The sequence below is a fragment of the Hypanus sabinus genome, unplaced genomic scaffold (assembly GCF_030144855.1).
Source record: "Hypanus sabinus isolate sHypSab1 unplaced genomic scaffold, sHypSab1.hap1 scaffold_511, whole genome shotgun sequence".
Taxonomy (NCBI): Eukaryota; Metazoa; Chordata; class Chondrichthyes; order Myliobatiformes; family Dasyatidae; genus Hypanus; species Hypanus sabinus.
Genome location: NW_026781375.1, coordinates 212,989 through 229,705, shown reverse-complemented (window position 1 = coordinate 229,705; position 16,717 = coordinate 212,989). Strand labels below are relative to the sequence as shown.

General features: G+C 53.0%; 1 protein-coding gene and 1 long non-coding RNA gene across 2 annotated transcripts in view; one reads left to right on the top strand and one right to left on the bottom strand.

Annotated features, from left to right (window-relative positions):
- Window positions 1–16,717, bottom strand: part of LOC132389239 (calcium-activated potassium channel subunit alpha-1-like) — a 237,099-nt gene that overhangs the window by 19,962 nt on the left and 200,420 nt on the right. Inside the window, exons 16-19 of the mRNA XM_059961733.1 lie at window positions 7,495–7,588; window positions 6,554–6,778; window positions 5,432–5,630; window positions 1,918–1,995 (exon numbers count right to left, since the gene is read on the bottom strand). Coding sequence (XP_059817716.1) covers window positions 1,918–1,995; window positions 5,432–5,630; window positions 6,554–6,778; window positions 7,495–7,588 — 596 coding nt within the window. The remainder of the gene's footprint in view (window positions 1–1,917; window positions 1,996–5,431; window positions 5,631–6,553; window positions 6,779–7,494; window positions 7,589–16,717) is intronic.
- On the top strand, window positions 9,440–10,144 carry LOC132389238 (uncharacterized). The gene is made up of 3 exons (XR_009510461.1): window positions 9,440–9,747; window positions 9,833–9,922; window positions 10,013–10,144. It is a non-coding gene; the product is annotated as an uncharacterized LOC132389238 (long non-coding RNA).

Sequence of the window (16,717 nt, the reverse complement as noted above, 5' to 3'; positions counted from 1 at the left end):
AGGAAATTGAAAGACTATGGAACGTAAACAAGATATACATTGTCCTGATAGTAATGTCAACAGCTGGTGTTATCCCAAAGGTCCTGCACAATAGCATTAACAATAAGGCCTACACAGGACATGCAGAACAAAGTTTTCCAATACCTCAAATCATGTGAACAACACCAATCCAATTACCAACCCTTGGAGCATCAGACATAACTGGAGAAGAGGCACCAAGCTGCTGCTGAAGCCAGATCAAAACAGCCAGTGAATGATAGTCTATACCCGAGGGGCTGAACAGCCATCTCCTGCTCCTACTGTAGTGTGAGAAGCACAGCAGTCCCTCCACACACAGGAAGATCCCATCCCACCTGTCAGGTAACCAACACGAAAGCTTTGACCCTAGTTCACTGGGGAATGAACGTTGAGAGAGGGGAAGAGTAACATCTTCAACTTCAAGCTTAATTGCCATTCAACCACACACACGGATACAGCCAAATAAAACAGTGCTACTCCGGAGTCAAGGTGCAAAACACAGGATCAACAGTCACACACAGCACAAAGCACATATAATTACAAAAGCAAAAACATAGAGTCACAAAAGAAATATTATCCCAAGTCACTGAGTCATCACTAAGGTTCATGGGCTGTTATACTGAAACCATGTTTCTGCAAGAATAAGCACACAGCCGTGGACGAATGCAACCCGGCTGCTGCTCTCCTCTGAAGCCTCTGAAGACAAACAGCCATAGTTCCCACCGCTTCATAGAATCCGTCTGGACTGTGAACCCAGCCCTCAGTGTGGGATTTCAACTAATCAGCCTCCAGATAGGGAGCTTGAACCCACCACACCCCACAGGCTCCAGCAGAACCCAGCAAGAGCCACAAATTATTTGGGAGAAGCAAAGAGGAACTGGGAGGAGGTTAAATGTTGAACCAAGGAATTGATTGTGGACTTCGGGAAGGGGAAGTCGAGGGAACACACCCCAGTCCTTATCAAGGGATCAGCAGGGGGAAGGGTGAGCAGTTTCGAGTTCTTTGGTGTCAACATACTGATGCAATTACAAAGAAGGCACCACAGTAGCTATATTTCATTATGAGTTTAAGGACTTTGGTATGTCACTGAAAACACCCATAAATTGCTACAGATGTACTGTGGAGAGCTTGGTATGAGGGGGTAGACAATGCATAGGATTGGAAAAAGCTCCATCATGGGCACTAGTCTCCCCAGCATTGAGGACACCTTCAAAAGGTGATGCCTCAAGAGGATGGCATATACCATTAACAACCCCCTTCACCCAGGAAATACCCTCTTCGCATTAATAGCTTAGGGGAGAAGGTACAGGAGCCTGAGGACACACACTCGATGTTTCAGGAACAGCTTCTTCCCCTCCGCCATCAGATTTCTGAATGAACAGTGAACCCATGAGCACTACCTCAATATTTTGCTCTGTTTTTTACTTATTTTTATATTTCTTATTGGACATACATTAATTATAGTCTGTATTGCACTGTTCTGCTGCTGCACAACAATAAATTGCATGACGTACAATAGATAGTCAGAGGCTTTTCCCAGGGTTGAAATGGTTAACACAAGAGGGCAAAGCTTTAAGGTGCTGGGAAGTAGGTACAGGGGAGACGTCAGGGGTAAGTTTTTTATGCAGAGAGGGGTGAGTGCATGGAATGGGCAGCCGGCAATGGTGGTGGAGGTGGAAACGATAGGGTCTTTTAAGAGACTCCTGGACAGGTACATGGAGCTTAGAAAAACAGAGGGCTATGGGTAACCCTGGGTAATTTCTAAAGTAACTACATGTTCGGCACAGCTTTGTGGGCTGAAAGGCCTGTATTGTGCTGTAGGTTTTCTATGTTTCTATACAGTGAGTCAGCAATAATAAACCTGATTCTGAAAGGAGACTGAATAAATGTATTCCTTACCGAGTGAAGTAATGATAGGGACTCTGTAGTGATATCTGTCAACTGAGGCACACGCATCTGTATTGGCCGAGAGGTTTACTACAACAGCAGAGAGCAATAAGTTAGCAACAGTGTGACCCAGTGTCGGACAGCAGTCCTGTACTCGGACGTGAGCAGGGGCGATGAGCCGGCCAGAACGGTCCCTGACCAGGTAACCCTTTCTCTGAGGAGTGGCAGTGCGATGTGTTACACCTGTCTGGATACACTTAGTTTTTAACACTCTTCTGCGGCAAACACCCTGTTATTCCCTTCCACAGTGTGACCCTCCCTCAGTACCACCTCTCCCACAGTGTGACCCTCCCTCAGTACCACCTCTCCCACAGTGACTCTCCCTCAGTACCACCCCTCCCACAGTGTGACCCTCACTCAGTACCACCCCTCCCACAGTGTGACCCTCCCTCAGTACCACCCCTCCCACAGTGTGACCCTCCCTCAGTGTGGCCCTCCCCCAGAACCACCCCTCCCACAGAGTGACCCCCCAGTACCACCCCTCCCACAGTGTGACCCTCCCTCAGTACCACCTCTCCCACAGTGTGACCCTCCCTCAGTACCACCCCTCCCACAGTGTGACTCTCCCTCAGTACCACCCCTCCCACAGTGTGACTCTCCCTCAGTACCACCCCTCCCACAGTGTGACCCTCCCTCAGTACCACCTCTCCCACAGTGTGACCCTCCCTCAGTACCACCTCTCCCACAGTGTGACTCTCCCTCAGTACCACCCCTCCCACAGTGTGACTCTCCCTCAGTACCACCCCTCCCACAGTGTGACCCTCACTCAGTACCACCCCTCCCACAGTGTGACCCTCCCTCAGTACCACCCCTCCCACAGTGTGACCCTCCCTCAGTGTGGCCCTCCCCCAGAACCACCCCTCCCACAGAGTGACCCCCCAGTACCACCCCTCCCACAGTGTGACCCTCCCTCAGTACCACCTCTCCCACAGTGTGACCCTCCCTCAGTACCACCCCTCCCACAGTGTGACTCTCCCTCAGTACCACCTCTCCCACAGTGTCACTCTCCCTCAGTACCACCTCTCCCACAGTGTGACCCTCCCTCAGTACCACCCCTCCCACAGTGTGACTCTCCCTCAGTACCACCCCTCCCACAGTGTGACTCTCCCTCAGTACCACCCCTCCCACAGTGTGACCCTCCCTCAGTACCACCCCTCCCACAGTGTGACCCTCCCTCAGTACCACCCCTCCCACAGTGTGACCCTCCCTCAGTGTGGCCCTCCCCCAGAACCACCCCTCCCACAGAGTGACCCCCCAGTACCACCCCTCCCAGAGTGTGACTCTCCCTCAGTATCACCCCTCTCTCAGTACCACCCCTTCCAGAGTGTGCCCCTCCCATTCTGTTCAAAGGGATGAACCCCAGTCCACTCAGCACCCCGTTATCGGACCCTCAGGCACTGCGCAGGTGAATCCTCCCATGTCGGCCCCACTGGGGCCTGATCTCTGCTGTAGTGTGGTACCAGTTCTGTTTTGATAATGTGACCACTCTGTTTACAGATGTACAGAAACCTGTCTGCCATAAGGTGAGTACCAGAAGTACTGGAACCACAACAGGCCAGGCAGCATCTGTGGAGGGTGGGCCAGCTGAATTTTAAGCCTTTGTTTTATTTATTTAGAAATACAGCACAGTGGCAGGTCTCTCTGGCCTAAGGAATGCGTGCTGCCCAGTTACACCAAAGTAACCAATTAACCTTTTAACCCCTGCGACTTAGGAATGTGGAAGCCGGCAGAGGTTTCCGAGGAATCCCACGCGTTCATGGGGAGAATGTACAAACTTGTTCCAGTCAGAGGCGGGAATTAAATCTGGGCGTCTGGCACTGTAATAGAAGTACGCTAACCACTACATCACTGTGCTGAGGTCCATTCCCCAGTTTCACATACCCACTTGTTTCTGATGCCAAGAGCATGCAGCCTTCTGTGTATTTGAACCTAGTGCCATGGAATTGGTGTGAGCATTTAATTCAATGTTAGCATTCGTTTTGAGAGGACTACAGAACGTGATGCAAAGGCTTTGTAAGGCATTGATCAGAGCGAAAGCCCATTTGGAGTATTGTGCAGGGAGAACATTCAAACTCTTACAGATGTTAGCAGGCAATGAACGCCAACAACCCGTGGAACGCCTCGTCACTACAGCTTAGCAACCCATGACCACTTCGCACTAAAATAAATTTCTTTTGCTCTAATTGTGTTTTCTTGTAAAAATGTGTATAATTGTTCGTTGTGAATGCTGCTTCCCTGACGCTCTGTGCCTGCGATGTTGCTCTAAGTTTTTCATTGCAGCCGTACACACGTAGACTTGTGTAGGTGACAATAGCACAGTACTGCTGCCACAAAACAACACATTTCACTACCTACGCTTACCGGTCACTTTACCGCACACCCCTTTACCTAATAAAGTGGCCTTGAGTAGAAGTGGTAGAGGCAGGTTCGGTATTGTCATTTAAAGTAAAATTGGATAGGTATATGGACAGGAAAGGAATGGAGGGTTATGGGCTGAGCGCAGGTCAGTGGGTCTAGGTGATAGTAAGCGTTTGGCACAGACTAGAAGGGCCGAGATGGCCTGTTTCCGTGCTGTAATTGTTATGTGGTTATATGAGTGTATGTTCGTGGTCTTCTGCTACTGTGGCCCATCCACTTCGGGTTTGACGTGTTGTTCATTCAGAGATGCTCTCTATACTTCACTGTTTGTTACATGTGGTTATTTGAGTTACTGTCACCTTCCTGTCAACTTGAACCACTCTGGCCGTTTTCCTCTGACCTCTCTCATTAGCAGGGTGTTTTCACCCATGAACCAGATATTTTTTGTTTCTCACACCATTCTCTGTAAACTCTAGAGACTGTTGTGTGAAAATCCCAGGAGATCAGCAGTTTGAGATACTCAAACCACCCCATCTGGCACCAACAATCATTCCACAGCCAAAGTCACTTAGATCACATTCCTTCCCCACTCTGATGCTTGGTCTGAACTTTTTGACCATGGGGCACCATGGCAGCATGATGGTCAGTGTGACACTGTTACAGCCTGGGGTGTCAGAGTTCAGAGTTCAATTCTGCTGTCATCTGTAAGGAATCTGTACGACCTCCCTGTGGAATGCGTGGGTTTCCTCTGGGCACTCCAGTTTCCTCCCACAGTCCAAAGGTGCACCAGGACATTGTAAATTGTTACATGATTAGGTTAGAGTTGTCAGGGGTTTTTGGGGTGGCAATGCTCAAAGGGCCGGGAGAGTCTACTCCGCACCATATGTCTGAAATAAAAACAGCAACGTGCATTGAGTTGCTGCCAAAGGATTGGCTGATAAAGTGGCCACTGTGTGTTTGTGAGTGATTCTGATTTCACCATTTCCCCGCCACTCAGGGGGACAGCCTTACCCTGGGGCATGCAGAGGAGGCAGCAGAACATGAAGTGACTGTAACCAGCCCACTCCCGCGTCTGCCCGGGCAGATGGGGAACCATTGAGATACGTACCTACGGACTTTGTCGCTGGGCCGTCAGAGCCCTTGATCTTCTCAAAGAGCATGGCCTTCAGGTTGAGGGTGGCCAGGATACACTCTTTGTCCTCCAGGCTCTTCTCTTCGAACTGGATCCGATTGGAGGAGATGACCACAGTCATGCCACAGGTAGCGACGTTGGCTGCCTTCAGGTCAGCTCGGCACAGTGGCGATCCCTGTACGGATCAGCGAGAGGCCATGGGAGAGGGGAGGCAGGAGGTTAGAGGAGAGGGGACCATCTCAAACTCAGCCTGCTTCACCACTCGCCAATCCTTGGAGGGCCATTCGGCCCGTTGGGTCTGGGGAAGCTCAACTGCCCGCCCTACTCCACCGCTGCAGCCGACACCAGCAGAGTAAAATCCCACTGACAAATTGCAGACAGGCTGCTGGGCATGAACTCACTGCTAATGAGCATTAATGTCTGGGCACCCAAGGGTATCTGACTTCAGTGACCCCAACCACGAGGTGGCAACAAGACTACAGCATTGCCTCAGTCTTGCACCCTCAATTGGGCCTCGTTCACAGGATGAGGACTCCTGAGTGGGGTATCATGTTACAACAGCCCGACACGGGGAGGAGGGTCATCATGGGCTTGCTGAGGGATGCAGCCCCCTCTCAGCATTGAAATTTTATTAATCTCAGAATTGAATACTATTGTAAGTGAAGAGAGAATTTGTATCCTCTGTCCAATGGGAGAGAAAGAAGAGAGATTTTGTAATCTGTCCAATGGGAGAGAGAGAAGAGAGAATTTGTAATCTGTCCAGTGGGAGGGGAGAAGAGAAAATTTCTAAATTCTGTCCAGTGCAAGTGGGAGAGGAGGGAATTTATATCTGCTGTCCAATGGGAGAGAGAGAAGAGAGAATTTGCAATCTGTCCAGTGGGAGGGGGAGAGGAGAGAACGTCCAGGGTGGGTGAGGTCTTTGATTATGCTGGCTGCTTTACCAAGGTAGGTTTTAGGGTGCAAGTTTATGATGAGCGATAGAGAGCCAACCCCCTCTCAGAATTGGAATAGGTTTATGAAAATGTTGCCTTGCACAGTATCGGTACAGATCAGATTGTTACACAGTGTGTCCAGGTGGAACAAGGTGAAAGTACCCACCGGAAGGATGAAGACCTTGGGAAAGTTACTGATGGTTTCCCATTCCTTGCTGATATACTCCAGGGACACCACGAACACGATAGCCTTGAGCTCCTTGTAGGTGAAGCTGCTGGCGCGCAGAGGCATCACAAAGTTGCGCAGGCCGATCGCAGGGAACTTGGGCTCACTAAAGATGCAGACGATGACGTGGTTCGACAGCTGCAGGCGCGATACCGTGGCACGGCTCTGGGGAGGGAAGCAGACAGGATCTGTACAGGGTCAAGGCCCACAGCAGACCCTGGAATGCCCAGGGTCACTCTGTCTCTTCCAGATGTCAGCTACCTACAGGGTACCAACCACACAGGGGTGGCCTTACCCAGGTTTGTAAAATCACAAGGGGCATAGTTTTAAACCTGTGCCCTCAAGTATTAGACTCCCCTACCCAGGGGTTAAGACTGTGACCATCCACATCTCCACAGTCTTTACGCCAAGGTAGAGGAGTCCAAAGCTAAAGGGTAGAGATTTTGAGTTGGAAAGGGGGACGATTTAGACCATAAACCATAAGAGATGGGAGCAGAATTAGTCCATTTAGTCCATCGAGTCGGCTCTGCTAGTCCATCAAGGCTGGTTTATTTTCCCTCTCAACACCATTCTCTTGTCTTCTCCCTGTAACCTTTGACGCCCTTTCTAGACAACCTCAGCCTTAAATATAGCCAAAGACCTGGCTGCCTGGCTTCCCATGGAGAACCTAAAGTGTAGGTGAATTTAGAGAGAACCTAAGGAGCAGCGTCTTCACCCGGAAGTTAGTGGGCATCTAGAAGATGCGGTCAAGAGGAATTGGTTGAGGCAGGTTCATTGAGGACTTGGATTGGAAAGGTTTGGTCCAACGCTGGCAAATGGAAAAGCTGAATGGGTCAGCTCTCCACCAGTAAACAGCGGGCAACTCCAGCCAAGGTACTCACCAGGGTCACCTCCGTGATGGCCTTGGGTGGACACCAGTGGAACATTCCAGTGGAATCCAGGCTCACCTTCTCCCTGGCCAACATGGAATCGATTCTGTGGAGACAGAAACTCAGGGGGACACCGACCAGGGCATGGGAATTGCGTGGGGATGGCAGGGAGAGGTAAGCTCATTCCGTTTCTCAGGTTCTGTGAGGCAGGAACGTCTTACAGAGGAGAGGGAGATGGGGAGAGGTTCTCGGAGGGGGACCTGGAACTGGGCAGCTGAGGAACACCAGCTGCCATTGACAGAGCACAGTGGATGCTGGGGGAGTGACGCGTGGCTGCCATTGACAGAGTGTAGGGGAGGGATGGGGGTGTGAGGTGTGGCTGCCGTTGACAGGGGGTAGGGGACAGAGGGGTGTGAGGTGTGGCTGCCGTTGACAGGGGGTAGGGGACAGAGGGGTGTGAGGTGTGGCTGCCGTTGACAGGGGGTAGAGGAGGGATGGGGGTGTGAGGTGTGGCTGCCGTTGACAGAGGGTAAGGGAGGGAGGGGTGTGAGGTGTGGCTGCCACTGACAGGGGTAGGGGAGGGATGGGGGTGTGAGGTGTGGCTGCCATTGACAGGGGGTAGGGGAGGGATGGGGGTGTGAGGTGTGGCTGCCGTTGACAGGGGGTAGGGGAGGGATGGGGGTGTGAGGTGTGCCTGCTGTTGACAGGGGGTAGGGGACGGAGGGGTGTGAGGTGTGGCTGCCGTTGACAGGGGGTAGGGGACGGAGGGGTGTGAGGTGTGGCTGCCGTTGACAGGGGGTAGGGGAGGGATGGGGGTGTGAGGTGTGGCTGCCGTTGACAGGGGGTAGGGGACGGAGGGGTGTGAGGTGTGGCTGCCATTGACAGGGGGTAGGGGAGGGATGGGGGTGTGAGGTGTGGCTGCCATTGACAGGGGGTAGGGGAGGGATGGGGGTGTGAGGTGTGGCTGCCACTGACAGGGGGTAGGGGACGGAGGGGTGTGAGGTGTGGCACCCGTTGACAGGGGGTAAGGGAGGGATGGGGGTGTGAGGTGTGGCTGCCACTGACAGGGGGTAGGGGATGGAGGGGTGTGAGGTGTGGCTGCCACTGACAGGCGTAGGGGACGGAGGGGTGTGAGGTGTGACTGCCGTTGACAGGGGATAGGGGAGGGATGGGGGTGTGAGGTGTGGCTGCCATTGACAGCGGGTAGGGGAGGGATGGGGGTGTGAGGTGTGGCTGCCGTTGACAGAGGGTAGCGGAGGGATGGGGGTGTGAGGTGTGGCTGCCATTGACAGGCGTAGGGGACGGAGGGGTGTGAGGTGTGGCTGCCATTGACAGGCGTAGGGGACGGAGGGGTGTGAGGTGTGGCTGCCATTGACAGGCGTAGGGGACGGAGGGGTGTGAGGTGTGACTGCCGTTGACAGGGGGTAAGGGAGGGAGGGGTGTGAGGTGTGGCTGCCATTGACAGGGGGTAGGGGAGGGATGGGGGTGTGAGGTGTGGCTGCCATTGACAGGGGGTAGGGGAGGGATGGGGGTGTGAGGTGTGGCTGCCGTTGACAGGGGGTAGGGGAGGGATGAGGGTGCGAGGTGTGGCTGCCGTTGACAGGGGGTAGGGGAGGGATGGGGGTGTGAGGTGTGGCTGCCGTTGACAGGGGGTAGGGGAGGGATGGGGGAGTGACGCGTGGCTGCCACTGACAGGGGGTAAGGGAGGGAGGGGTGTGAGGTGTGGCTGCTGTTGACAGGGGGTAGGGGAGGGATGGGGGTGTGAGGTGTGGCTGCCGTTGACAGGGGGTAGGGGAGGGATGGGGGTGTGAGGTATGGCTGCCACTGACAGGGGGTAAGGGAGGGATGGGGGTGTGAGGTGTGGCTGCCGTTGACAGGGGGTAGGGGAGGAATGGGGGTGTGAGGTGTGGCTGCCGTTGACAGGGGGTAGGGGAGGGATGGGGGTGTGAGGTATGGCTGCCACTGACAGGGGGTAAGGGAGGGATGGGGGTGTGAGGTGTGGCTGCTGTTGACAGGGGGTAGGGGACGGAGGGGTGTGAGGTGTGGCTGCCGTTGACAGGGGGTAGGGGAGGGATGAGGGTGTGAGGTGTGGCTGCCACTGACAGGGGTAGGGGACGGAGGGGTGTGAGGTGTGGCTGCCGTTGACAGAGGGTAAGGGAGGGATGGGGGTGTGAGGTGTGGCTGCCGTTGACAGAGGGTAAGGGAGGGAGGGGTGTGAGGTGTGGCTGCCACTGATAGAGGGTAGCGGAGGGATGGGGGTGTGAGGTGTGGCTGCCATTGACAGGGGTAGGGGACGGAGGGGTGTGAGGTGTGGCTGCCACTGACGGGGTAGGGGACGGAGGGGTGTGAGGTGTGGCTGCCATTGACAGCGGGTAAGGGAGGGAGGGGTGTGAGGTGTGGCTGCCACTGACAGAGGGTAGGGGAGGGATGGGGGTGTGAGGTGTGGCTGCCATTGACAGGGGGTAGGGGAGGGATGGGGGTGTGAGGTGTGGCTGCCGTTGACAGAGGGTAAGGGAGGGAGGGGTGTGAGGTGTGGCTGCCACTGACAGAGGGTAGTGGAAGGAGGGGTGTGAGATGTGGCCAATTGAAAGGAAGGCCGAAACAGTGAACTGCAGGATTTAGAATGATGCAAAGAAGTTATGGAATGGGGGTGAAATGCTGGTAAAATGAAGGGAGGGGAAATTCTCAGGATCTTAAATCAATCCCAGGCATCTCACTCCGAACAACTTGGGCACACACCTAGCATGAAGGCAGGAATCGGGGATCACAGCAAGCCCAGCAACAAATTCTTCTCAGGGGCGGACACCCAGGGGACATCCTCTCATCCCAGAGACACCCGAACACCAGAGACAATCTAAAATGAGTGACACCCCAACACCAGAGACAATCCAACACCAGAGACACCCCAACACCAGAGACACCCCAACCCCAGAGACACCCCAACACCAGAGACGCCCCAATGCCACAAACAATCCAACACCAGAGACAATCCAACACCAGAGACACCCCAACACCAGAGACACCTCAACACCAGAGACACCCCAACACCACAATTTAACACCAGAGACACCCCAAAACCAGAGACACCCCAACACCAGAGACACCCCAACACCAGAGACAATCCAACACCAGAGACACCTCAACACCAGAGACACCCCAACACCAGAGACACCCCAACACCAGAGACAATCCAATCCCAGAGACAATCCAACACCAGACAGACCTCAACACCAGAGACACCCCAACACCAGAGACAATTCAATACCAGAGACACCCCAACACCAGAGACAAACCAACACCAGAGACAATCCAACACCAGAGACACCCCAACACCAGAGACACCCCAACACCAGAGACAAACCAACACCAGAGACAATCCAACACCAGAGACACCCCAACACCAGAGACACCCCAACACCAGAGACAATCCAACACCAGAGACAATCCAACACCAGTGACAATTCAACACCAGAGACAATCCAACACCAGTGACAATTCAACACCAGAGACACCTCAACACCAGAGACACCCCAACACCAGAGACAATGCAACACCAGAGACAAACCAACACCAGAGACAATCCAACACCAGAGACAACCCAACACCAGAGACAATCCAACACCAGAGACACCCCAACACCAGAGACACCCCAACACCAGAGACACCCCAACACCAGAGACAATCCAACACCAGAGACAACCCAACACCAGAGACAATCCAACACCAGAGACACCACAACACCAGAGACACCTCAACACCAGAGACAATCCAACACCAGAGACACCCCAACACCAGAGACAATCCAACACCAGAGACAACCCAACACCAGAGACAATCCAACACCAGAGACACCACAACACCAGAGACACCTCAACACCAGAGACACCCCAACACCAGAGACAAACCAACACCAGAGACAATCCAACACCAGAGACAATCCAACACCAGAGACACCCCAACACCAGAGACAATCCAACACCAGAGACAACCCAACACCAGAGACAATCCAACACCAGAGACACCACAACACCAGAGACACCTCAACACCAGAGACACCCCAACACCAGAGACAAACCAACACCAGAGACAATCCAACACCAGAGATACCCCAACACCAGAGACAATCCAACACCAGAGACAACCCAACACCAGAGACAATCCAACACCAGAGACAATCCAACACCAGAGACAATCCAACACCAGAGACACCACAACACCAGAGACATCCCAACGCCAGAGACAATGCAACACCAGAGACACCCCAACACCAGAGACAACCCAACACCAGAGACAATCCAACACCAGACAATCCAACACCAGAGACACCTCAACACCAGAGACAATCCAACACCAGAGACACCCCACCAGAGACAATCCAATCCCAGAGACAATCCAACACCAGACAGACCTCAACACCAGAGACACCCCAACACCAGAGACAATTCAATACCAGAGACACCCCAACACCAGAGACACCCCAACACCAGAGACACCCCAACACCAGAGACAATCCAACACCAGAGACAATCCAACACCAGTGACAATTCAACACCAGAGACAATCCAACACCAGTGACAATTCAACACCAGAGACAATCCAACACCAGAGACACCTCAACACCAGAGACACCCCAACACCAGAGACAATGCAACACCAGAGACAAACCAACACCAGAGACAATCCAACACCAGAGACAACCCAACACCAGAGACAATCCAACACCAGAGACACCCCAACACCAGAGACACCCCAACACCAGACACACCCCAACACCAGAGACACCACAACACCAGAGACACTCCAACACCAGAGACAATCCAACACCAGAGACAATCCAACACCAGAGACACCCCAACACCAGAGACACTCCAACACCAGAGACACCCCAACACCAGAGACACTCCAACACCAGAGACAATCCAACACCAGAGACACACCAACACCAGAGAGAATCCAACACCAGAGACAACCCAACACCAGAGACAATTCAACACCAGAGACAATCCAACACCAGAGACAATCCAACACCAGAGACACCTCAACACCAGAGACACCCCAACACCAGAGACAATTCAATGCCAGAGACACCCGAACACCAGAGACACCCCAACACCAGAGACAAACCAACACCAGAGACAATCCAACACCAGAGACAATCCAACACCAGTGACACCCCAAAACCAGAGACAATCCAACACCAGAGACAACCCAACACCAGAGACAATCCAACACCAGAGACAATCCAACACCAGAGACACCACAACACCAGAGACACCCCAACGCCAGAGACAATGCAACACCAGAGACACCCCAACGCCAGAGACACCACAACACCAGAGACAACCCAACACCAGAGACAACCCAACACCAGAGACAATCCAACACCAGAGACACCTCAACACCAGAGACACCCCAACACCACAATTTAACACCAGAGACACCCCAAAACCAGAGACACCCCAACACCAGAGACACCCCAAAGGGTAAGGGAGGGAGGGGTGTGAGGTGTGGCTGCCACTGACAGGGGGTAGGGGAGGGATGGGGGTGTGAGATGTGGCCAATTGAAAGGAAGGCCGAAACAGTGAACTGCAGGATTTAGAATGATGCAAAGAAGTTATGGAATGGGGGTGAAATGCTGGTAAAATGAAGGGAGGGGAAATTCTCAGGATCTTAAATCAATCCCAGGCATCTCACTCCGAACAACTTGGGCACACACCTAGCTTGAAGGCAGGAATCGGGGATCACAGCAAGCCCAGCAACAAATTCTTCTCAGGGGCGGACACCCAGGGGACATCCTCTCATCCCAGAGACACCCGAACACCAGAGACAATCTAAAATGAGTGACACCCCAACACAGGAGACAATCCAACACCAGAGACACCCCAACACCAGAGACGCCCCAATGCCACAAACAATCCAACACCAGAGACAATCCAACACCAGAGACACCTCAACACCAGAGACACCCCAACACCACAATTTAACACCAGAGACACCCCAAAACCAGAGACACCCCAACACCAGAGACACCCCAACACCAGAGACAATCCAACACCAGAGACACCCCAACACCAGAGACAATCCAACACCAGAGACACCCCAACACCAGAGACACCCCAACACCAGAGACACCACAACACCAGAGACACCTCAACACCAGAGACACCCCAACACCAGAGACAAACCAACACCAGAGACAATCCAACACCAGAGACAATCCAACACCAGAGACACCCCAACACCAGAGACAATCCAACACCAGAGACAACCCAACACCAGAGACAATCCAACACCAGAGACACCACAACACCAGAGACACCTCAACACCAGAGACACCCCAACACCAGAGACAAACCAACACCAGAGACAATCCAACACCAGAGACAATCCAACACCAGAGACACCCCAACACCAGAGACAATCCAACACCAGGGACAACCCAACACCAGAGACAATCCAACACCAGAGACAATCCAACACCAGAGACAATCCAACACCAGAGACAACACAACACCAGAGACACCCCAACGCCAGAGACAATGCAACACCAGAGACACCCCAACGCCAGAGACACCACAACACCAGAGACAACCCAACACCAGAGACAACCCAACACCAGAGACAACCCAACACCAGAGACAATCCAACACCAGAGACAATCCAACACCAGAGACACCCCAAAACCAGAGACACCCCAACACCAGAGACAACCCAACACCAGAGACAATCCAACACCAGAGACACCCCAACACCAGAGACACCTCAACACCAGAGACACCCCAACACCAGAGACACCCCAACACCAGAGACAATTCAATGCCAGAGACACCCCAACACCAGAGACACCCCAACACCAGAGACAATTCAACACCAGAGACACCCCAAAACCAGAGACACCCCAACACCAGAGACAATTCAATACCAGAGACACCCCAACACCAGAGACACCCCAACACCAGAGACAATCCAACACCAGAGACACCCCAACACCAGAGACAATCCAACACCAGAGACACCCCAACACCAGAGACACCCCAACACCAGAGACACCACAACACCAGAGACACCTCAACACCAGAGACACCCCAACACCAGAGACAAACCAACACCAGAGACAATCCAACACCAGAGACAATCCAACACCAGAGACACCCCAACACCAGAGACAATCCAACACCAGAGACAACCCAACACCAGAGACAATCCAACACCAGAGACACCACAACACCAGAGACACCTCAACACCAGAGACACCCCAACACCAGAGACAAACCAACACCAGAGACAATCCAACACCAGAGACAATCCAACACCAGAGACACCCCAACACCAGAGACAATCCAACACCAGGGACAACCCAACACCAGAGACAATCCAACACCAGAGACAATCCAACACCAGAGACAATCCAACACCAGAGACAATCCAACACCAGAGACAACACAACACCAGAGACACCCCAACGCCAGAGACAATGCAACACCAGAGACACCCCAACGCCAGAGACACCACAACACCAGAGACAACCCAACACCAGAGACAACCCAACACCAGAGACAACCCAACACCAGAGACAATCCAACACCAGAGACAATCCAACACCAGAGACACCCCAAAACCAGAGACACCCCAACACCAGAGACAACCCAACACCAGAGACAATCCAACACCAGAGACACCCCAACACCAGAGACACCTCAACACCAGAGACACCCCAACACCAGAGACACCCCAACACCAGAGACAATTCAATGCCAGAGACACCCCAACACCAGAGACACCCCAACACCAGAGACAATTCAACACCAGAGACACCCCAAAACCAGAGACACCCCAACACCAGAGACAATTCAATACCAGAGACACCCCAACACCAGAGACACCCCAACACCAGAGACAATCCAACACCAGAGGCACCCGAACACCAGAGACACCCCAACACCAGAGACAATTCAATACCAGAGACACCCCAACACCAGAGACACACCAACACCAGAGACAATTCAACACCAGAGACACCCCAAAACCAGAGACACCCCAACACCAGAGACAATTCAATACCAGAGACACCCCAACACCAGAGACAATTCAATACCAGAGACACCCCAACACCAGTGACACCCCAACACCAGAGACAATCCAACACCAGAGACAATCCAACACCAGTGACAATTCAACACCAGAGACAATCCAACACCAGTGACAATTCAACACCAGAGACAATCCAACACCAGAGACACCTCAACACCAGAGACACCCCAACACCAGAGACAATGCAACACCAGAGACAAACCAACACCAGAGACAATCCAACACCAGAGACAATCCAACACCAGAGACAACCCAACACCAGAGACAATCCAACACCAGAGACACCCCAACACCAGAGACACCCCAACACCAGAAACACCCCAACACCAGAGACACCACAACACCAGAGACACCTCAACACCAGAGACACCCCAACACCAGAGACAAACCAACACCAGAGACAATCCAACACCAGAGACAATCCAACACCAGAGACACCCCAACACCAGAGACAATCCAACACCAGAGACAACCCAACACCAGAGACAATCCAACACCAGAGACACCACAACACCAGAGACACCACAACACCAGAGACACCCCAACACCAGAGACAAACCAACACCAGAGACAATCCAACACCAGAGACAATCCAACACCAGAGACACCCCAACACCAGAGACAATCCAACACCAGAGACAACCCAACATCAGAGACAATCCAACACCAGAGACAATCCAACACCAGAGACAATCCAACACCAGAGACACCACAATGCCGGAGACAACCCAACACCAGAGACAATCCAACACCAGAGACAATCCAACACCAGAGACAATCCAACACCAGAGACACCACAACACCAGAGACACCCCAACGCCAGAGACAATGCAACACCAGAGACACCCCAACGCCAGAGACACCACAACACCAGAGACAACCCAACACCAGAGACAACCCAACACCAGAGACAATCCAACACCAGAGACAATCCAACACCAGAGACACCCCAAAACCAGAGACACCCCAACACCAGAGACAATCCAACACCAGAGACACCCCAACACCAGAGACACCTCAACACCAGAGACACCCCAACACCAGAGACACCCCAACACCAGAGACAATTCAATGCCAGAGACACCCCAACACCAGAGACACCCCAACACCAGTGACAATTCAACACCAGAGACACCCCAAAACC